The 23,465-nt window shown below is 45.5% G+C and overlaps 1 protein-coding gene across 1 annotated transcript in view; it reads left to right on the forward strand.

The window, feature by feature from the left end:
* RPS6KC1 (ribosomal protein S6 kinase C1) overlaps positions 1-23,465 on the forward strand; it is a 518,969-nt gene that overhangs the window by 135,639 nt on the left and 359,865 nt on the right. Inside the window, exon 5 of the mRNA XM_086927875.1 lies at positions 10,691-10,784. Coding sequence (XP_086784001.1) covers positions 10,691-10,784 — 94 coding nt within the window. The remainder of the gene's footprint in view (positions 1-10,690; positions 10,785-23,465) is intronic.

Consider the following 23,465-nt stretch of genomic DNA (forward strand, 5'->3'; position numbering starts at 1 on the left):
GTTATGAGTGGGAAGGGGCAGGGTGTTTGTGCTAAGTAGGTTTCAGCATTGTTTGATTCTAGTATGTTGGCCGTGTATAAGGTTAGGTAAAAATGCTTGAATTCCTGCGCAGTTTGGGCGTCCTAAAACACCCTAATACCTTGTAGCCCTTCAATTTCAGTCACCCGTTGTTGTAGGGTTTGAGCCTGGAGCCGGTGGGCCAATAAATGGCCCACTCTGTTGGACCCAGTATAGTATTTCTGCTTTGTGTGTACCAGAACAAAGTGGCTAGCCAGGATACTTTAAATTCAAATTAGAAACCACACAGCCCATGAGTACTGCGTGACCAAGCCATTTGTTTAGCAAAACATTTATTTTAGTTCATAATCAAGTTTCTAAGTTCATAAAAGCATGTCATCAAAAGGAAAACACTGTCAAGAACAGTCAAGTCAAAGGCAAAAACAAACAATTGTGTGCACCAGGAATACAAAATATACAAACGTAAATACTAAATATTCAAACAATTACATGACACCAAAGTACAACTTAAAATGCAATACATACATTCCAAATCAATTGTGATCAACAAACATTAGACATGTAAGGAAAAGACCAGTCCTTTAACTAAAATACCAGTGGACAGGCGGAATTAGAGGTGGAAAACAACTGCCTGCCTGTCTCACAAGACCTGTGACTGGATGTTCAGTCTGGTTGCACGCAAGGGCCCACAACAGTGGAGTAAATTGATCCCTGGCTGCACCCTTCTTTCTTGTCACAGGCTGGGGGTCAACGCGTTTCGAACCACAAAAATTAAAGGTTCTCCTCAGGACAGGGTCTGGGTACAATCTTCACTGTGAAAAGAATTTAAAAGGGTGGTGTCAAACTGGTAGTGTCACAATTTGAGGAACCTCTCTGTCTATCCACAATTACGAAAAAAGCAAGTTACCTGCACCACGAGCGAAAGGAATTGCAGGAGTGGAGGTGGACTGTAAAGCAGGACAATTAATCTGTGAAAAAAATAATAAATAAAATGGGTGGCAATGAGGGCGATGTGATTAATTACTTGGGCACCCTCAGCAAGCTCCTATGTTTGTAAATAGCGAATAGATACCTGAATAGAGTTGTGAAGATGTCAAATGACGAGGCACCCGCCAAGCGGTGCGCCGTTGGGAGGTAGCAGGGTTCACATTTCTTGTATCAACTGGGGAGGAAAAATAAAATTGGCCCACATCAAACAGCGAACACCAATTGAGTGGACACAAATCGATCCAATCATATGCACCGCATCTCCTACCTGCACGCCGTATGACAATGGAACCGGCTGCGTAGAGACTACGTCGGAGAGTCTTAATCAAGTAAGTTTCATTGTCGGCGGGAATGATTCTACCGCACGAAGCCGCTGCAAAAAGCAGAAAATAGGCGCGTTTGATATTGCCTGATACAGCAGGTGTTTAATCTGCTGCGGTCGGCTGGGGGGCTCGAAAGAAGAACTTACATGTGCACAGGGGATTCAATCCAGACAGCTGCCGAAGGCGTTCAGGGCGTCCTTGGTGTGGGCTCGTTTGAATAATACTAAATGCTATCTCAATGAAAACACAGAGAGCGAGGGAGGACACCGGAAAGTTCTGAGAATGCTGGTACTTGGAGTCCCGCCGGTCAGGCTAGTGAATCTGAAACACTGATTGTCATTGTCCAACCAATTCTTTTAACATTACATAAATGTGTACAAAATCAAACAGTGTTTTTTATGCAATGGCACATGGTAAGAAATATCTCACATTTTTTTGCACAAATCGGATCTTACCAAGAGCAAGAGTCTAAAATGCATCAACCAATACAAATAGTATATGTGTGCAAGATCTAACACCGCATCTGATCACATTTATAATATCAATGGCCTGGGACCTCATTAGTGTTATGAAGACCCGGGACACTGGACAACACCACTGTATGAGAAAATACCACTCACCATGACCACATGGTTAGAAATATCTCACATTTTGTTTGCACAAATCGGATCTTACTAAGAGCAAGAGTCTTAAAAACATCAACCAATACAAATGGTATATATGTGCAAAATCAAACACCGTATCTGATCACATTTATAATATCAATGGCCTGGGACCTCATTAGTGTTATAAAGACCCGGGACACTAGGCATCGCCACTGTGTAGAAAAATACCACTCACTATGGCCACAGGACAGTGGCATGGTAGGTTTTATAAAAAAGGGGGGAAAATTAGGTTTGATATGGAAATGATGCAGTTCTATACCACAATCCAGGCAGCACGGCTAGAGCTCAAATGCAGAAAGTGCAATGAATTAGAGATTACCCAGTTCCGACATTTCATTCAGGCCAGAGTTTGAAGTGTCAAATTTCAAAATGAGAAACGCCTCTTTTTGGGAGAGGCGTACGTCCGGAATCAGAATCTTCCATTGACTCGGAAGAAGATGTCTCCGAGAACGTCATGAATCTTCTCTTTGATCTTCCTTGGTTAGTGTTGAGGTATCTGATGGAATCAGACCTGGTGTAAAACTCATCCTTGAGGTATGGATAGACCGTCTCGATGTTAAAGTTTTTTTGATCTTTTTCAAATTTGGTGGTTTTGAAGTTAATGGTGTTGTCCCTAAATATGGTTAAATCTTTGTCGATCTTTTCAAGGTACATTGGGAAGACCACTCAGGAGGTTCGTCAACGAATCATTCAACACCGCTCCAGAATAAATAACAAGACTCTAACAGCTCCACTGGTTTCCCACTTCATACAACATAAACACTCATCCAATGATATCAGATGGACCTTGCTTGCGGTCATCAGAGGCGGCAGTGGGGACCCGGACGTACGCCTCTCCCAAAAAGAGGCGTTTCTCATTTTGAAATTTGACACTTCAAACTCTGGCCTGAATGAAATGTCGGAACTGGGTAATCTCTAATTCATTGCACTTTCTGCATTTGAGCTCTAGCCGTGCTGCCTGGGTTGTGGTATAGAACTGCATCATTTCCATATCAAACCTAATTTTCCCCCCTTTTTTATAAAACCTACCATGCCACTGTCCTGTGGCCATAGTGAGTAGTATTTTTCTACACAGTGGCGATGTCTAGTGTCCTGGGTCTTTATAACACTAATGAGGTCCCAGGCCATTGATATTATAAATGTGATCAGATGCGGTGTTAGATCTTGCACATATATACTATTTGTATTGGTTGATGCATTTTAGACTCTTGCTCTTGGTAAGATACGATTTGTGCAAAAAAATGTGAGATATTTCTTACCATGTGCCATTGCATAAAAAACACTGTTTGATTTTGTACACATTTATGTAATGTTAAAAGAATCGGTTGGACAATGACAATCAGTGTTTCAGATTCACTAGCCTGACCGGCGGGACTCCAAGTACCAGCATTCTCAGAACTTTCCGGTGTCCTCCCTCGCTCTCTGTGTTTTCATTGAGATAGCATTTAGTATTATTCAAACGAGCCCACACCAAGGACGTCCTGAACGCCTTTGGCAGCTGTCTGGATTGAATCCCCTGTGCACATGTAAGTTCTTCTTTCGAGCCCCCCAGCCGACCGCAGCAGATTAAACACCTGCTGTATCAGGCAATATCAAACGCGCCTATTTTCTGCTTTTTGCAGCGGCTTCGTGCGGTAGAATCATTCCCGCCGACAACGAAACTTACTTGATTAAGACTCTCCGACTTAGTCTCTACACAGCAGGTTCCATTGTCATACGGCGTGCAGGTAGGAGATGCGGTGCATATGATTGGATCGATTTGTGTCCACTCAATTGGTGTTCGCTGTTTGATGTGGGCCAATTTTATTTTTCCTCCCCAGTTGATACAAGAAATGTGAACCCTGCTACCTCCCAACGGCGCACCGCTTGGCGGGCGCCTCGTCATTTGACATCTTCACAACTCTATTCAGGTATCTATTCGCTATTTACAAACATAGGAGCTTGCTGAGGGTGCCCAAGTAATTAATCACATCGCCCTCATTGCCACCCATTTTATTTATTATTGTTTTCACAGATTAATTGTCCTGCTTTACAGTCCACCTCCACTCCTGCAATTTCTTTCGCTCGTGGTGCAGGTAACTTGCTTTTTTCGTAATTGTGGATAGACAGAGAGGTTCCTCAAATTGTGACACTACCAGTTTGACACCACCCTTTTCAATTCTTTTCACAGTGAAGATTGTACCCAGTCCCTGTCCTGAGGAGAACCTTTAATTTTTGTGGTTCGAAACGCGTTGACCCCCAGCCTGTGACAAGAAAGAAGGGTGCAGCTAGGGATCAATTTACTTTACTGTTGTGGGCCCTTGCGTGCAACCAGACTGAACATCCAGTCACAGGTCTTGTGAGACAGGCAGGCAGTTGTTTTCCACCTCTAATTCCGCCTGTTCACTGGTATTTTAGTTAGAGGACTGGTCTTTTCCTTACATGTCTAATGTTTGTTGATCACAATTGATTTGGAATGTATGTATTGCATTTTAAGTTGTACTTTGGTGTCATGTAATTGTTTGAATATTTAGTATTTATGTTTGTATATTTTGTATTCCTGGTGCACACAATTGTTTGTTTTTGCCTTTGACTTGACTGTTCTTGACAGTGTTTTCCTTTTGATGACATGCTTTTATGAACTTAGAAACTTGATTATGAACTAAAATAAATGTTTTGCTAAACAAATGGCTTGGTCACGCAGTACTCATGGACTGTGTGGTTTCTAATTTGAATTTAAAGTATCCTGGCTAGCCACTTTGTTCTGTTTCACAACTGTTGAGGTCCAGGCTGGTCAGTTTGTCGGACCCAAAACCTTTTGGTATACACATTGTGTGTACCAGGGCATACTCTGCCCTATCCATATCCAAAACTTTGAGTTGTTTGCGAGCCACTGTAAGCTGGTTTCACACACTTACACCAGTACTCTTATGCGGCGCCTTTTAAGTCTCTTATCTTGCCCTCTAATTGAGCTTGCTTGTCCTGTCTGTCCCTGTTGAATCGGGCTGCAATGGCTATAAAGCATCCCTGGAGAACTGCCTTCAACGTATCCCTTAATAAGGCAATGGGGGTATCAAGTGTTCCATTGGTAGCCAAGAAGATATGTATGGCTTCGGGTATCTCTGATACGTTGGAGTCATAGGTTAGTAATTTTTGGTGAAGACGCCATGTACATCTATAAGGGGCGGAGCCAGGTAAAGACAGTGTAATGATAATGGGTGAGTGATCAGAGAGTGCAGATATTCCAATTTCTACTGCTGGGGTGGACATAGCAAGGCGCGAGGAGGTCAGGAAGCGATCTATCCTTGCATGCGTCGTGTGTGCTGCTGAAAATAATGTATAGTCTTTTGTTGTCGGATTGCAGTGTCGCCATATATCCACCAGGCTCATATCAGCCATCGCCCCCGGAGCGCAGGTGTGTGGGCCCCCGACTGTCTCGCCCTCTGGGTCGATCTGTCCAGGGATGCGTCGGGTACTGTATTGAAGTTGCACCCTTTGAGTATGTCTGCATCTGGAGTGTCCATAACCCGTCCCACTGCATCTTTGAGGAAGATGTTTGGGGCACACACATTTGCGAACGTGAACCACAACCCCTCATCTCCAGGCATAGGTATAAAAGTCTATCGGACAGTTCTGTTTGCATCTGAACCACTATCCCTGGAAGTGAGATGGCCGAGCCTGCCCTTTTCCCCAGCCCAGAAGACAAAAATGTCCATCAAACCAGTGTGATCATAGACGTTTCAAGTCAGCTTGATGGAGGTGCATTTCCTGAAGTAAACAGATATCACAACCAGAGTCACTAAGAAAAGAGAGGAGTGCCAGGTGCTTTACTGGTATATTTAGACCCCGTACATTAATGCTTAATATCGTAACCATATATCATTGTATAGCGTGGCGCTGTGGTGAGCGTGGCAAAGTTGCTAATGTAATGAATACCCCTGTATGTCAGGGAAAATAAACTAGCTGGAGATATCTGTGGTGAAGGAGAGAACATTGACTAGGGAGAAAGAGGGGAGAACATCGAACAATACAACTGAGAAGTTCCCCTTCTGGGAACACTCCATTCAACAAGTTAAGGGTCCATGTCAAAGGCGAGTTCGCATAGATGTCTTAAGGCGGAACTCTGCTCTTCTCTGCTGGTAATTCAAGAAGGTGTCCAAAGGGGAGGACGGAACAACAGGAATCTTGATTCTGGTATGTGAACATGCCCTCCATGCTGGGGAGAGACTAACTAGCAGTCACTCCATGTAGATCAATCAAGCCTCCGTCAATCATCATCCAGCTCTACTGTGTTATCTCGGCTTTGCAGTTGGTGCAATAGGGACGGCCTCGCTCTGTCCCTGGGTCAATGCTACTGCAAGGAGGCAGCTCTGCTTTACTGCTTAGCAGGTCAACGTGTAGGGTGGAGTGGGCATGTTTTCCCCGATGCAGCATGATCCTTATGGCCTGGCTGACATGTATTCCTCCCAACTCGCTGTGAGCCTTGTTATGTAGGGTGGCCCCGCACTGAGACACCACAGCCCCGTGCAGCACCGCTTCAAGGAAGGCTGGGGCAACAGGTGCTTTATCAAGAGGCCTGATATACAGCCTGTGGTAACCCAACCAGTACACAATGGCAGGGAATAAGTGCCTCATCAGTACTTTAGGGTCCCGTAGACAGTAATACGCTGCAAAGTCACTGCATGATGGTCTGATATCTAGGCTCCACTATCATTCTATGTCGCCCTGGGCTCGCCAAATGTAAGTGTCCATTTGGCACTGCAGTAAGACATGCCCCACCTTGTGCCACCGGTTAGCTGAGGCAGGGTCAACCAGATCCCTCAGTAGATTCCTGATGTGACGGGAGATCCCGCAGTTGGCAAGCAGCTGCTTTGCCTTAGGCCGGTGCTAGAGTCTTCAAGACTAACCTTAGATGCAGGGCCCATAAGCTTGGCAGTCTGGTGGGGCGAGCGTCCATGCGACCCCATCCCTTTGTATATCCTACACGTCTCTGGTCCACAAGCACTGTCATGGCTCCGCTCACCTGGGTTCGACTGATGTCATATGGTAGGAAGGGAGGGCTGGCCCCACAGGCTCAGGAGCAAGGCCGCCTCTCCCGTAACATCACCTCTGCCTACGCAAGATGTGGTCCCCAGCACTGGGCCCCCCAGCCCCTCCTGTGGCTCTAGTAGGAGCCGATCACCGTCTCCATCTGGGGACACAGCGGCCCCAGCAAGGTGAGGAGGAGAGTGCGGCCGGGCAGGATCAGCGACCCAGGATGTAATGGCTGATTTCAGGAACGGGTGCCTGCCATACTGGATTTGCAGCTGTTGGCACCCAGCAGTCTCTCCAAGAGTGGAAGCAGCCATGGACAGAGGTAGGGCCCACGCCCTAGGTATTCACCAGGGTGTCCCCGAGGAGGGCCAAGGGTATGGGGATCAAGAACGTGCCTCATCCGCCCCCTCCGGTGAGTCTGAATGGCAGACCTCCAAGAAAGTGCTGCAACTCGGCACCATATTGGACACCCCCCCCACCCCAATGTGGATTTTAAAGAACTAATGGAATTTTAGTGTGGCGTAACATGGATGGTCCTGCAATAGTCTGATGAAACTGAGATCTTAGAAACGTTAAGCAGATCAAAAAACCTGAGGGTGCTGGGAATCCCGTTTATTCCAGTGGGGGGAAGATATTCTGTTAGTGAGCCTAGACATTTTTGTGACTAAATTGGCCATTACTAAGTTCCTAGGCTCTTTGATGGTCATCACAGCGTGCAGACACCCGATGAGAGAGACAGGGACCTCTTCTCTGCAATCGGGCTCACACCATTATTGTGGTCCTAGGAGTCCTTGATCTGCGCCACCCTGTTTTTTTTAAGTTGCATCTTAGAAAGGTTTTCTACAAATGGAAGGCTGATCTCATTGTTCCTGATCTTAGTGGTGAACTAAACTTTAACTGCAGTGATAGCAAGAACTGTCGAAAGATTTTCTTGCATTCGTGTCGACTAGCTCATTGTGGACCTCAGCCCAGCTCATTAGAGTTCGGAAACTGTCACCTTCACCTTCACCAGGCCTGCAGCCGCCAAGGAATACTTAGCATAGTGGTCACTCTCTGAAATGTCCACTTGGCATGTTCCTTTTCTCTTCTTTCGGGTCTATGGTTATATCGTTATATCGTTTGCATTTGAACCGATTACTTCCAGGGTTCACAATATTTTGTGACTGGGATCAGGATCATTTGTGTTGTGTCTTACTATGGAAAGTAGAACAGTGAAGTTGCTCTTTTGTCATGAGGCACCTGATACCCTCCGTCCACGGGTTTTCCTTATCCGTTTCCGTTATTCTCTTTTTTGCTTTCTCTGTGGCTTCTGCTAGACCTTATGGGATGTGCTGTGGTGTGATGTGTCTTTTAAGTTTGATAATGAGGAACTGATGGCCATTTTGTATCTTACGTTTGTTATATTGGGTTTGGTGCCTTAGATCCTCTTGTGATATTATTTTGTGATTTGAGATTCTAAAAAATAAAATGTAGAAGGTAACTAACTCTGTTCCTATTTCTTTAACTTCTCTGGCTCACAATGTGAATTGATACCAAAAGGATGTTTTCCCTTCATTACTTGCATGTCCCCATTCTTGCTGATCTGCTAACATCCTCCATGCAACCCTACTGTCTCTTGATGCCATCCTTGACTCCTTTGCTGAGATGACTTAACCCAACAGCTGCATGGTGGGCGACTTCAACACAGGGCATATCAAGCTAGTTTCACTAGACAAAATCCCTCGTATGTAACCTAGAAGTCCTAACTTGCATCACTGAGTCACCGGTCTTAGGCATACATACGGCTCCGGCTTCCTCCACCCCTGGCCAGCGTGCGGGTAGGTTTATCGAGATGTCCATAGTGCGGACAGGTACCAACAACAGTGGTACTAACGCTCGGGAGAAGTCCGGTGACGTCACTCTTCTACACAAGTAGGGTTCCACTAATTGTGGTAGGACCAATCGGCCTGCTACTGGTTACTTGTGGAAGGTAATACTTGCCCTTCACTGATACGTGTAGGACGTTTCACATATAGGTCCTGATGAATTGCTAGTTTTAGCATGAAACATGTTGACCAACCACTAGGTAGAGAAAACCTCATTGGATCCTTGCACCCGTGAGTGTACCTCCCTACACTGTTTTTAATAAGGTAGTTAAGCCACACTAATAAAAATTCCCGTGGACTTCCTAACCTTTTTTAATCTGCACCACCTCACTCCTTGCTCACGCCTACACTTCCCCTAAAACCCTCATACCCACATGCACCATCTGGCTGGAACAAAAGATCTCCGATAAAGAGCCCCTTCGCGGGTGCCTGTCAGACATTGCAGCGCCAGTCTGACGAGGAGCAGAACCCAGATGATGAAGCATGACACCTAGCTTGCTGGGTGTGTGAGGGTTTTAGTTCCGCAAGGGGGCCTCCCCCCTCTCCACTTCCCTTGGTTCTTTGCATCTCCTACCCAGGGGAACAGTGTATCCTTTTAGTTTGACTACGTCAGGGGCTTATACACTGGACCCCGTTAAATATCAGCCCCCAGAGTTCCTCTATTTGTTGTATACATACAGCATACACCCCTTAAAACCCTTAAAAATTGGTGAATTGTCCCAACTACTAATAAGGGCTTTTTTGTTCAATAGTACCAAGGATGGACCTCTCTCCAGAACTTGGAGACCGCCATCGACATATCAAAAATGTTACTGTTTATTACATTTAGTTTCCTACGAGTGTAATCTAATATTTGAACTGGATTTATTGTGGCTATGGTAGCTAAGAGCGTTTCTGCATACCGTCCGTAGTAATCATAAATGCAGCATGGACATTTTGCCTTCCTGGATTTTGGTGATCTTATCATGGGGACATAAAAAGAATTATGATCTCCTGTTCATAACTATATATTAGTGAGCCTTGATGAAGCAGTATAACTGCGAAACTATGGTTGGATGTATTTGAGGAGTGAAACTCGGCATCGTTATGTGAGATCTTATACGCACGCTGGTAAAGCGGGCCCGCAAGGGGCCTGCGGTCAAGATGCAAGTTGGGCTATCCTGTTGGTTTCGGTCTAAACCACCAGAAGAGGGGGGATTCCTGACATGGGGAGCATTTATCTTGCTTTAGAGGAAGGCATAAAAAGGATTTTGGTGTCATTACTGTGCTGGGTATTTTTTATCTATTTTAATTGCCTAAAAGGTTTTCTTTTTTGATATGTGTAAATTTTGATTAAAAATAAAACCACAAGTATATGTTGGCCTTTGTATTTCGCTGATATTAAAAACGGGTTCAAGAGCCTCCGGTATGCACAGAAATAATGAGTGATTATGCATTTCTTGAAGATTCTGATGATCATGAAGTGGTGTTACAGGTAAGTAACTTTCTTCTTTCCTATGATCAATCTGAGACTTTGTGTAAGTTCAAAAAATAAATGTACCTGAGATGTTGCTTGATGGGGATTCCTAAAGCCGCCCTGCTGAAGGGAGGTGAAACCTACCCTGCTGCGAGCCCCCATTACTGGTCTGTTACTGGTTGCTGGTTATAGTCAGTTTCCAATATACAATTAAACATACAACTGCGAGAAGATGGTTCATTACAGAGTGAACCGAAGCGAATACGGGACTTTGAGTTTTGTGGTAACTGTTTCTTCCCCTCATGCCATCAGATTCTCCGTGCTGAATAGAATGTCAGTCCTTTTTCTGTGTTCTCTGTTTAGGGGGGAGAGGTGCACGACGGATCTGACCTGATCGGCCCAGCCGAGCCATCGTCTGACTCTTTGACGGACAGTTTGTCGGACTGCAGTACCGAAGGTTTGTCTTCAGTTCACCCTCTGGTGTATAAACCGCCACGTGCATGCCTACTGTAGCTTGTGAGCAACACATGAGATGTCTGCCTCAATAATTGCTAAATGCGCCACGATGGGAATGCACATACTTTGATAGAAAGGTTAGTTGTGCAGTGGAAATGGCAGGTTTCTTCAGAGTGTGAAATGCAAGGCAGCATATTTCTCCCTCATTCAAATTGGCTGCTTTCTTTGTTTTTATTAAACTGTTGGTGTTCGTGTGGGCGTGAATGAAAAATGCATTCTGTGCATACATTTGAAACTATTTTTATGTCGCAGTACCTCTCATCTGTTAGTTTTCAGTTTCTGTGGCACTCAAAATATGCTGAATTGATATCTGATGGGAAATACCACCAGTGACAGGAAGGAGGGCAGGTGAAGAGTACCACTGACAGCTAGAAGGGAAAACCAGACACCGAGCCAGCAAATTCCCAAATGAGAGCAGCACTGGGTCAGGTGAATCAGTAGTGCATTCTGTACCGCAAACATTAGCTCAGGTTATTAACTTGATTTACTTAGCTTTACTTAGCTTACGCTGAAACTGCGCCAGACCTGCCACACACATAGTTGCTGCCGTGTACTTCACAGTATCGGTTCTCTTCACATGCTCTCCAGGTGAAGAGCAGATATCGATCGGTGGAAACCAAGTTGAGCTGGAAACCTCTGTACAAAGTGGCATTCAAAGCGTGTGTGTCGACACTTTGTACAGCAGATGCCCGGCAAGGGTATTACAACCGCTCCAGGACATGGGCAGCAGCGCCATTAGCCTTTATTAGTGTTTTGGGTGAGGGTAGCTCTCTCTGCCTAGGTAGTAACGGACTCTAACACCCGCCTCCTCATTGACAGGGCCTTCCGTGAGGGTTCAGAACCCTGCCCTTTTCTCACCCACTCCTCCTCATACACGCTTGTGTGTTGACACTTTGTGCAGCGGATGCCCGGCAAGGGTATTGCGACCACTCCAGGGCGTAGGTGGCAGCGTAATTCACCTTTATCAGTGTTTTAGGGTGAGGGTAGCTCTGTATGACTAGATAGTGAAGAACATTAACACCCGCCCCCTCATTGACAGTGAGGGTTGACCCCCTTCCCTTTTCTGAGCCACTCTTACACTGTAAAAATACTTTAAAAGCATGCAGGTCTGTAATTCTGATGTTAAAATTGCTGCTAGGGCACCGTAGGGTCACTGCTGCACCTAGGCACAATCAGCCATGTAATTTCAAACTGGATACATGAATGGCAACATCCCACAAACTTTGATTAACTTTTCCCAGGCACCTCTAAAGGTAAGTAGTCAGCCAAGGGTCCGATAACTTTATTTGGACAAAGTGCATTCTCAGGCCATGATGACTTATTCCCCTTTGAATGCAGGGTTCTAATCTACAGACATCCCTTTCTGTACTGTGTAGGGTTCCAATGTGCCATCTATCAGTGGATCTTCGCTCTACTGTGAAAACCAATATGATTGGTTGTATTCATTACTTCTCCGTACACTCACATCACTTACACTCTGTACTAAAACTCAAACTGCAATGCAGGTAGTTTTCTAACAAGTTCCAAAGCTAAAAGTACTCTTTAGAATTCAGGAAGATGCTAGAGATGGAGATACAAGCTGAAGGATGAAATATTAAATGTTACTCTTAATGCTTTTGATTGTATTGCCTTGATTTGCAGCTTCAAGGCAGCAGAGACATTTGTGGATGCTGACAAAGCAAATGTAATATTCCAATTCTAGTCTTTTTCTCAAAACTAGCACAGGAGGCTTATTTTGACATCATAGGATCTTCATTTCACAGATGTGTTGGTCATTGAATTATAACACGGGTTGTCAGTAGATCCATATTATGAGCCGCACCTGGTAGGAGCCTATAAGAGGTTTACATTGAAAGGTGTGAAAAAGGTTCATGTCTCATAAGACTTGAGGTGCTTCCACCCCATGAGGCACTGTACTGACAGTTGCCTCACAGATCCAGGTATTTTTCTCTGGCTTCTGTGAGTAGGATCTCAAAGCACATGCGGTTGCACACCTCTGTTTCATTGCTAAAAAAAAGTGGCCAGTCTTTGCCTTTACCTTGATGTATTTAACATCATTCTGTCGGGAGAAGTGATTAGTGCTATTTTTTGACAACATTCTTTTTCAGAAATGCCTTCTGTGTTTCAGAAGTGTCCCTCCTGTAGGAGGAGGAAAGCCATTTCTGGCACTTACCGGATCTCTGTGCTGTTCCCGCTCGCCTCCCATCTGGTTAAAGATGATGACATTCGCAAAAATGTCCAAAATGTCAGAGTGGACTTAAGGCTCAGGCTCATAATGTAAGATAGAAGAGCGGAGGACAAAAGGAAGATGAAAAGGAGGCTGGAGAAATCATCCTCTCATGTATCATCTGAAAAATAGCCCACTCCTGAAAATGAATCCCACATGGGGCAATCTTCAGTCAGGAGATCATCTATAAAGGAAAGATACCAACAACATCATCAAAATGTATGGTAATGGCATCAATGTCAAGAGCTTCGGCTCTGACCTGCAATCCGTCTAAAGGGGGCTCAACGTCTATAAGTCATTTATGTCATGGAGGGTCCTCTTGCAAGACACACCCGCCTAAGAAGCCTTCACCATCGACACTTAAAACGGACAACGTGAGCAGCACTCTCAACACCACTGATGTTGAAGCCAGACCACTGCTTTGTGTCACACTCATTGGCTTTGAAGAGGAAATGCCATAGGACGTTATCGAGGTCCTCTTTACTGTCAGTGTAGAAAAGATCAAGAATGGACTTCTCACCCAATCCTGCAACACCGATCTCTATGATGGCTAACCCTTCGCCGTCAATAGTATCACTTATCTTGATGTTGTCACTGGATTCTCCAAAGTAATACTTTCCTCACCAACTTGGAATGTCTCCTGAGGTGACACCGCGTTTCCCCACCTCTTCACAAACTCTGACTCTAAAAAAGAGAATAGAGAGTCCTTCAAAGCCTCCTCAGCCTATAATTCATCCTATCACTCAAGATCCACATCCACTGCCTTTCAGACCAGCAAGATCAACAATCTCTAGGTTGAACATTCCTTTAGAGGCACCGGAGTCAGCTGGTCCGGTTATTTTGGAAACTTTATGGATGGCAGTATCCCCAAAACCCTTGCTGCATGTACTGCCTGGCCTACTTCATATTGTATAGAAAAGTTCCTTTCCCAGGTTACTGTAAAAGCTCCTACTCTGCGCCTGCTAAAAAAAATATATGACGCTCCACCACAGGATTTTGAGCTTCTTAAACCTGAACCAAAGCCTGATTCTGTATTAGTGACTCAGTAGACATACTTCAGCCTTGGAGGCTACCAGAGGGAATTGTGCGATTGTATTAGAAGTTTTGACAAGCAACGCTACACGAAAATTTGCTGGTATTTAATCATACCACAAATCCTAAAGATGATTCAACCGGCTGCCACTGGAGATTATCATGGGGTATCTATCCTTTGATCCTCCTGGCTCTTGCTTAACACCTTAAAGCCAGAGTCACAATTAAAAATAATTAACAACCCATTTTCAGAATCTGCCTTGTTTGGACACCACACAGAAGAAGAAATCCTGAAGATAAAAAATGAGGCAGAGACCCTGAAGACAGTGGGCCTTGAAGAAAAAAAATCTTCAATGAGAAATACCAAGAAAAAGATCAGAGGTATTTTCAATACAGGGTTCAATTCCCTTACTAGCATTTTCAAACCCTACTACAAAAGTACCCACAAGGACAAAGGTGCCAGTATCAAAGCCAATCATGGGCTTTATTGCAGATTGATAGTGTTACTGCTTGGGAAAACCCATGTAAGAAAGAAGAAAGCCAGTTTCAAAGAGTGCCCGTGACTCCGATAGCACCCAGCCTACAGAGGAAGATGTCATGGGAAGCCGTAGCCCAAAGATCTGAAAGGATGCGGACAGCCAAGCTTACCGCTTCTGGAATCACCCTGATGTCACTGGTAGCAGTCACTGTGGTGGTGACGAAAACCTGGGTGAAACGTGTTAAATAAAGAGTAATCATCAATATGTTTAGACAATTGCTGGTATATCTTAGCAGTCAGAGGCAGCAAGTAAATTAATTAGATAGAACAGCTAGGTGTAAAGTATGCTTTTAAAGAGGTAAATGACCAAGACCTTTTCCAGCCATCAGGCACATGTCTGAGGTAAGAGAAGTATTACAGAGGGAGTTTATGAAAGAGTGAGGGAGAAAGCAACAGATTTAACAACCTTTGCCAGGTAACGATCCAGAGAAAAGATCGAATTATCTTAGCAAAGATCTCATCTAATGCTTAGAAGCAAATGTTGACCAAACAAGGGTTGGGCCGGTGGAAGATGTAGACTTCGAGTGTAATAGTTCTGATGAGTTAAGAATATCTTGGAAGGAAAGTAGCTTAATAGTTTTTTTTATTTTTCCTGGAAAAAGTCAGAAAGTTCAAAACAGAACTGGTTCAGCAATCCTATTGGCTGCAACAGAATGAACGAGAGTGTTGTATATCGAGAACATGTCTTTAAAGGAGTTTTGGTCAATATAAGATGCCTGTGATTGAAGTTCGCTCTTGAGTTTTGATTTAGTTTTTTATAGCAATGCTGTAGTAAATCCTTCATTGCCTTTCTGATTTTTTTACAGCGTCTCTTGGGTACAGACAATTCTTCAGTGTACAAAAGGGCCATAGGAAGCTGTCTTGGGTAGTTTCTCATTTTTAAATGAATGACGGTGTCTAATACTTTCTCATCTCATTAAATAAAAAGGTCAGGCTGAGTATTGATGTCGGCGTGAGAAGTGGGCCGGGTACATTCCAATTAAGAAACAATATTAGAAATGTTAATTTTGGACCGCGGACGACACAATTGGGATATGTGGGAAATGCAGCCTATTTTAGGTGAAATGAGTCAAGGAATAACCAAAGAAATGGCTTTATGATCAACTGTGTGAGCTGATGTACCCCCTGATTGGCAAACATCACTGTGGTGTGCCCAGCAGAGAGTGTAGATCCAGAAACTAATTGGGTGAGCTGGAAGCCGAGCAGGAGCCAAGAAGCTCCTGAGCTACCTTGTCCTTAGTGTCATTAACATTTGGGTTACATTCACCCAGAACATTTATTGGTGTCCAGACAAATACTGGCAATCACTTCAAACAGTGAAATTGAAAACTATTTTCAAGACCAGGAGGGTCCATACATTGATAGTGCCTTTAAGGAGAAATTCGGGCTAACCGTTGTGGTCCCAGCTGCAGTTTACACATTTTCAATTTGGCCTACGGCGAGGATAGAGACTTTGAATATGGCTTTAAAAATTACTTGAACATCTCCACCAGGAAGTAATAGGCAATTAAGATGCTTTTTGTTGTAGCCTAGAGGAACTGAGCAGCGATGTGAGGAGTGGAATCTACTTTCAGAGAGTTATAAAAGCAATGTCCACTCTGTCATCCGGAAGAAGGTTCATAAACGTCTGATTAGGTTTGCCAAAGAACTTGCATTGAATAAAACACACTTTATATTAAGTAAATGGTTATCTGTGTCCGGGGTGTTATTTGTCAGGTTTAACAATACAGAATTGGTGATAAATGAATCTGTGTGGAAGTATGTGACTGAAGCTCATGCATATTGAAAAGGTTTACACGGAAGACTGGAATAAAAGACTGCATTGTGGTTAGGCAAATTCAGAAGACCTAAGAGTGCTTAAAGGAGAGTTGTGGAGAGACGGAGTTCTTCAGCTAAGTTCTCTACCTGCAAGGACTATCAGTTCTTCAGCGTTCCTGGCCCTAAGCTCATCGAGTGTGCAGACGGGTTTGCTTTAGACACGCCTTCAGCATGCAATGCAAAAATAATAAAGTAATGGATGGAATGCTTGAATTAATCTCAATCTGTGGCAATTGCTCAGGCCGCATCCCAATCTATTGTTGCTTTGCCCACTATGCCACCTCAGTTTGGACCCAGCCATATGCAAATCAGTCTTGACCCTGCTCCTCATGGGAACAGTCAAACCCAAAAAGCCAGGCCAGGTCCTATCTTGATAGGAACGCAAGCGACCTAGGACCTGTTTCGCCATAGTTAGGGCTCTTCAATCAGGAATACCTTGGTTGCCTGTCTGGGCATCCCCGGGGCACTTAAGACATCAAATGCAACAACAACAAAGTGATGGGTGGAATGCTTGATTTAATCCCAGCCATGCTCAGACTGATCCAAATCAATCGTTTTTTTGCACACCATGCCACCTCGGTTTGGACCCAGCCCTAAGCAAATCAATCTTGACCCTGGCTTGGCAGTTCGGGCTGGACAGTTCTCATTGGAGCACGGTCAAGATTGATTTGCATATAGCTGGGTCCAACTCGAGGTGGCATGGTATGCAAAATAACAATGACTGGGATGCGGCCTGAGTAATTACCAGTGACTGAGATTAATTCAAGCATTCCATCCATCACTTTTTGTATACTTTAGTACGTTGCCCTAAGTGGGATGGGTATGTCCATGTATGGGTTCTATGCATACTGTGTCATTGGAACCAAGGTTTACCCAACTGATGAGCCGATAACAAGGCCAAAAACAGTCCTGGGTTGCTTGTGTTCTGTTTCAGGGAGGACCTGGCTTGGCAGTTCGGGCTGGACTGTTTCAACTGGAGCAGGGTCAAGACTGATTTACATATAGCTGGGTCCAAACTGAGTAGGCGTGGTGTGCAAAAAAGGGAAGAACAGCAAGAAGCACCATCAAGCGTATTGGTAGAAGTGCTGTGCCATTAGTTCACTCTTCTCCTCCGTGATTCATGCGTTCAGCAGCCCGACAAACTAGAAACTTTATAGATCACTGTCAGCATTTCGTCCTTTCCACGTGGTTGTCTTGGATTTTTTTGCAGAATCCTATTTTTGCTGTCTGTAGAACTTTGTGCACTTTACCACTGCGAACCAGTAGTAAAGCACCTGTACTCCTCCATTCAACATGATGAAATTAGTATTACCCTGAGCGGCATATTTAACTTACCCTTAAGTCTCAAGTATATGGTAGAAAGTGTGCCCAGGGCATGTAAGGTAAATGTCACTAGTAGACTGCTGCAACCATTGCAAACATAACTGCAGGCCTACCATCTGTAGCGGGACTGTTGCAGTTTTTAACTGCAAATCCAACCTATCAAAATAATCCATCTTGACAAGTCAGAACCTTCCTTACAAATATTTATAAGCCACCACTAAGTAAGCCTACTCACCCATAGCGTAGGCTGAATGGTTTTTAGAATATGTGAAGGTTTAAATTTAAACATTTCCCTACAATGAAAAAGCTATTTTCACTGTAGCAAAGCTGGCTGTTCCACAGGAAATCACTGGGTTACATTATTACATTTTTTATGTTAGTTTAATTTAGCAAACAGAACTCTAATTCAAAAACTTTCAGTGGTTATTCAGAATTCAATTTAATGGCAAGATCCAATTGTTAATACCTATTATGCAAAAGGTACTTTTTAGAAATGGACCTTTTCTGTGCCTAAAACCTCTGAAAGCCCATTTGCATGAGCTCTGACTGTCACCTGAATAGCCCCATTGATGAGGCATGAAAAGGCTTGGGTGTGGGGAGTTGTTTCTATTTCTCTGGCAAGATGACCATCTGGGCTGTGTCATGGAGCTTCATTAACTTCAAGGAGGGCTGCCCTGTCACAGGCAAATGTTAGCTGACGCTGGGCACGACCCTCCTTTGTTCCACGAGTCAGGCAGGACCAAATCCCAGTGGGAGAGGAGCTGCCCCTACAACTGGTTTAAAGTGACCACAGAGTAAGGGTTTCTCATTTACCTTGCCACACCTATGGGTTGGGCACGAATGCTCTGCAGAGGGGAAGAAAGGCTCTGCCAGCTTGGTTTTAGGTAGAAAAGGCACAGTGAGATTGGTTGGAATAAAGCACACATGAAATGCTACAAAAATGAGTAGGGTTACCCTTCGAAAAGTGTGCCACGTTCGTTAGGGAGGAGCCAGGAGTCACACCCACAGGCTGGTCCTGGGCTTAAATGTGGCACCCACAGTACCCTCCTTAAAAACACAACTGAACCTATGGAAGGTCAGAAGAGGACTCATCCTGCTGTTTGAGACCTATGAAGAGCATGTTAGACTAAACCTGCTCTCTCCTTTGTACCCAGAACAAAGAAGGGGAATCCAAGGGTTATCTCGCCTCGGTGCCACTCTAACCATGGGGTCCCACGCTGCAACTCTGGGCAATAGCTTGCTTAATCTCCACTCCGGCCCCATCACCGCCGGGAATGCCTGGCTGCATCTTGGGGATGCCCAGTAAAGGGACCATCTCACAGAGGAAGCCACGACGGGTTCCCCAGTGGTACAGCGCTGGGACGCTTCCGGGTAACCACGCACTCTATAAATCCAACATTCATTCATTCATAATGCTGACACCCTGTTCGAGGTACAGGGACACAACAAGCTACAAGAGGCCTTTCCTGAAGCGGACAGTTCCAACTGGACCTTCCTGGTGGCTCTGCGGGAGTGAGTCTTGACCCCCTAGTGCTGTCCTCAATGTCCTGGGACCCTTCGCTGTGTCAAAGTGTACTCCTAACAATTCCCGAAACCAAGCACTTCGACGCTTTTTAGCTCCAAAGACCTCTAGAGGACCGGAACCAACCTGCCACGCTAATCCGATGAAGATGTGTTGCTGGAGGTCTGAAGATTCAGCTTGTCCCGCTCTACCCTTTTCTGCAGCAGCAAATCTGAACTCGTTGAATCTCGCAGAGAAGGCATCTGGCCTCGTGAAGCCCTGTTCAGCTACAGCCTACAGCCTTGCCCCGCTAGAATAATCGGAGCTCAAAAAAATGACTACGTCAGATTGTAGAAATCTTCACTGGGTGAAAGCGCCAAAGGTATGTGGCCAGCGAGGGACCTTGTCTGGGTGTTAAATTCAAATTTCTCGCATTCTGCCCTTTCCCACCAAAAATCAACACCTTCACCAAGACCTCGTCCAGTGGCTACCTGGCGATGTGGAGTCCTCCTGGGCAAAAGCATGCTGCTTTGCCCCGCTGAGGATTTTTGACTTGCATCCCAGAAACAAAGGGCCTGATTTATATTTTGGCAGAAAGGGTACTCTCTTTCAACTGTGACAGTTCCCTCTCCACCAATATAGTGGCCCGCCCACCAAATGTAATTGAGGCAAATTTTTTATTTGGCCACGGCGGGGACTACTCTGCAGGTAAAACCTGGTGGTAAGGACCAGTAAAACCATTCTATTGCTGCCCCCGCTGTGGGAGAAGCCTCCTATGGCGAGGGGAGAATTACGATTTTTTCTTATAAAAAAGAAAATCCTGTTTTGGGATTTTCTTTTTGAAAAGAAAAAAAAATACTGTTTGCTGCAGGGCTATGTTCTTCCAACTCAGCCCTGCAGCAAACAGTAAAATACATTGACAGGAACTACTGAGTTGGTGGTTCCTGCCAATGTCTTTATAAATGACCACCATGGGGGTCATTTATAAATTAGGTTGGTGGCCTCTCCACCATGGAGACAGAGTTATTTACTCCATCCCATGGTAGAATGGCAGACCACCCCCCTAAATATAAATCAGGTCCTAAGTCCTAAGGTAAAGCTTCTGACCCGGTCAAACCTGGTTACCTTATCCGATCAGTGCTTGTCTGCGGCCGGCCTTACCTTGTGCCTAGGTACTGGTCAAGCACAACCATGTCACCACTGTTATTGCTTAACGCTTTTTTTTTTTGTTGAAAACCTTTATTTAACATTTGCACACATTTACAAAACCGGGCCTACAACCCCCAGGGCTGGCCGCTAAGCAGTTCAGTGTAGTATCACATTCAGTTTCAAAGCAATTGTCCCTGGGGATCATAGTAGCTCAGATTGCCAAGTACAATGGTTGAGAGTGCAGTTCAATACGAAACAGGATAGGAGGTTTTCATTTTCAATATAAAATAGAAAGGATCAGGTATCATATAGTGTCTCGGACCATGGGAATGAGGGCGAACAGGAAAACGATGCGTCCATACCAAGTTCGCTACCCTAGCAATCAACGGCGTTTAAACATGCGACATCAGGATAAACAGCACATTATTAATATCAACACCGTCCTTGTTGTCCGCCCCCCAGCGCCCAGGCCCCGGAGAGATCTAGGCACAGGTGTAGAGATGAGGTTGCAAAGAAGGCCGAACCCACTACACTAACCCGGAAAAGAAAGGAAAGAAAGACAAGAGAAGAGAAGAAGTAAAAGAGGCCATAGAACAAAGACAAAAACGAAATACCCACCCCCACACCCCCACACCCTGCACCCCTGCAAATGACTACGGCCACCCCCCACGCAGCGTGCCTGTCGCCCAGCAACCAAAGCCCGAAATATAGAAGAAAGGGAAAGAGAAAAAGGTAAGAAAGCCCCAATCGAAAGGGGAAATCGGAGGAGGGCATAATACTACGGACTCCTGGTCTCCTTCCCCCAACCTAGCCAACCCGCCCCGGAATCCGTTAAGACAGTGAAGCAATCCCGTCAACCATAATTTCACCTCGATAAGCCCAGACAAGGATCTCAACCCTGACCCCTACGATCAAATGTACTGAGATCTATAATTAAGGGAAGTCCCTTACACACAATGTCCCATAAGTCAGCAGAACAGGAGCGCAGAGATGTTGATTGCTGGTACCACCATCGCCCCTCCCCATATACGAGGCCAAGCTTCGTCTCATCCGCCATCTTGAACGACCGGTGGAGGAGGGGGATCAGCAAAGTCCAAAACCGCATACAGTTCAAAGTAGAGAATACCACAGTGGGGACGTATAAATGTTCCGAAGGGTGCAGGATCGAAAGTTCCAACAGTTCAATTGGGTGTCCAGGCACACTCCAGTCTGGCAAATCCGACTCAATGGGGGCAAACACTGTTTCCACCGCCGAGTCTAAATACACCTCCGAAGCATCCATTACCAAGTGGGCTGGCTGCCGGGTCGCAAGCGTCGGGTCAGGGTCCGGTCTCGAGCCTGTGACTTCATCCATCGCAGACAACAAAGCGCAAGTCCGAGCTTTAATAGTGCCCTGAAGCGCCATAAGTGCCTCCATCACCGTTAACAAAGACGGGCCAGATCGAACCCGCTCCTTTAAACTTATTCTGTCCTCAGGCATGGTGAACCCAACGGAGAGGCGCCTTCTCCGGGGCAAAGTGGAACGGAGCAGGAATAAGCAAGGAGGGAACGGCGGTCAGCGAGCGGTGGTACTCGGCGAGGCGCCGATCCAGGGGGCTCAGCATTATGGATGCCGGATCCCCGGTCAGGGACCCTCACAAGACAGTACCTTGCGCCACTCGTCGCCTCAATCACTACAGGGCACCAGGCAGCTGATGGTAACAAAACAATCGAGAAAAAGTTCGAGTGAACCAGAGACCGGGCCCAACCACATGCAGCAGCCTGTTGTTGTTCAGCTCGGACCCGGCAGAGCCAGCACTAGAGATCCCGGCTTCCCAGGCCGGTTAGGCCTCAGTACGGTCTTTGACGTATCTTCGCTCCACGACGGCGGAAAAACTCCGGGATTGCACCACTGGAGTGTGGGACGGATCACCCACACGGATCCGGTTCAGGTAAGCAGGATTGTGAACAGGATAGTGAAGTGTAGGACGGAGGTCAGCGGAGCCGGGAGACTATGCGGCCATCTTAGTTGGTGTCGTAGCTCCTCCCCCCCTGCTTAACGCTTTTTGATGCTATTTTGAACTTTAAAAACTCATAACTTTGGTTTTGTTTATTGGATTTTTGTTGGTTCTGTGTCATTTTATTCATTAAAATGTTACCACATTATCTAAATTGGTTTGGGATTTTCTTATGCAGTGTTTTGACTATTACTGGTTTAGTACTGCATAAATACTTTACATATTGCTTAAGTTAAGCCTGTTTGCTCTGTGCCGTAGCTACAAGGTGATGAGCTCAAGTTAAGTAAGCGACTGTACTGCATCACTCTGACAAGGATTGTGGTTATTTCTTAAGGTGGGACACCATTCCCCTCAACTAATACCCCCCATTGCTTACCGTCACGTATGCTTCCTTACAGAGTTCAGACTGCACCCTCGCACAACCTATTAGGTTGAATGTGCTGCCCTCAGGGCAGCCGCAAACATGAGCTGCACTGCGGCAAACTCATTCAATTGAAAAAGGGAGCAGCTGCTTTAAAGCTGCAGGCTGCACCTGCCTGCCTTTTAAAGAGGGGAGAGGGATCCCCTTGCAGGTGGGTGCAGTGAGTGACTGCCAGCAAGGGGATGTCTGGGGGTTCCATAGTACCCCATTTTCCCTCTTTAGAGGGCTGCCATCAGTGGGTTCACTGACCGTGAACTAGCTTTTATGGCGCACTGTCAGTGCACCTCCTGACAGCTTCTTTACCTCTGCGCCCACGTCGATAGTACTGCAGGGCGCAGAGGTGAAGAGAGTCCCTCATTTGCATGGGGCCATGCCCCCATGCAAATGAGGGAACGCCCTCTTGAGATCCCGCTGGCTTAACCTGTGCGCCAGTGCTATCTGTATTGCAGAAAGGGCTGCACAAGCGTCTGTGGCTCTTCTGTAACACCAAAGTGCCCCGAAGGCGCATAAAGTTTGTGCTAACGTCCGCTGTGCCCCCGGTTTACTTCAGTAATACGGGCCCTGGTCAGTGCAGAGAGGCAATAAATGGACTGGGGCAAAACAGGGAAATCTTGTA

The sequence above is a fragment of the Lissotriton vulgaris genome, chromosome 6, assembly GCF_964263255.1.
Source record: "Lissotriton vulgaris chromosome 6, aLisVul1.2, whole genome shotgun sequence".
NCBI lineage: Eukaryota > Metazoa > Chordata > Amphibia > Caudata > Salamandridae > Lissotriton > Lissotriton vulgaris.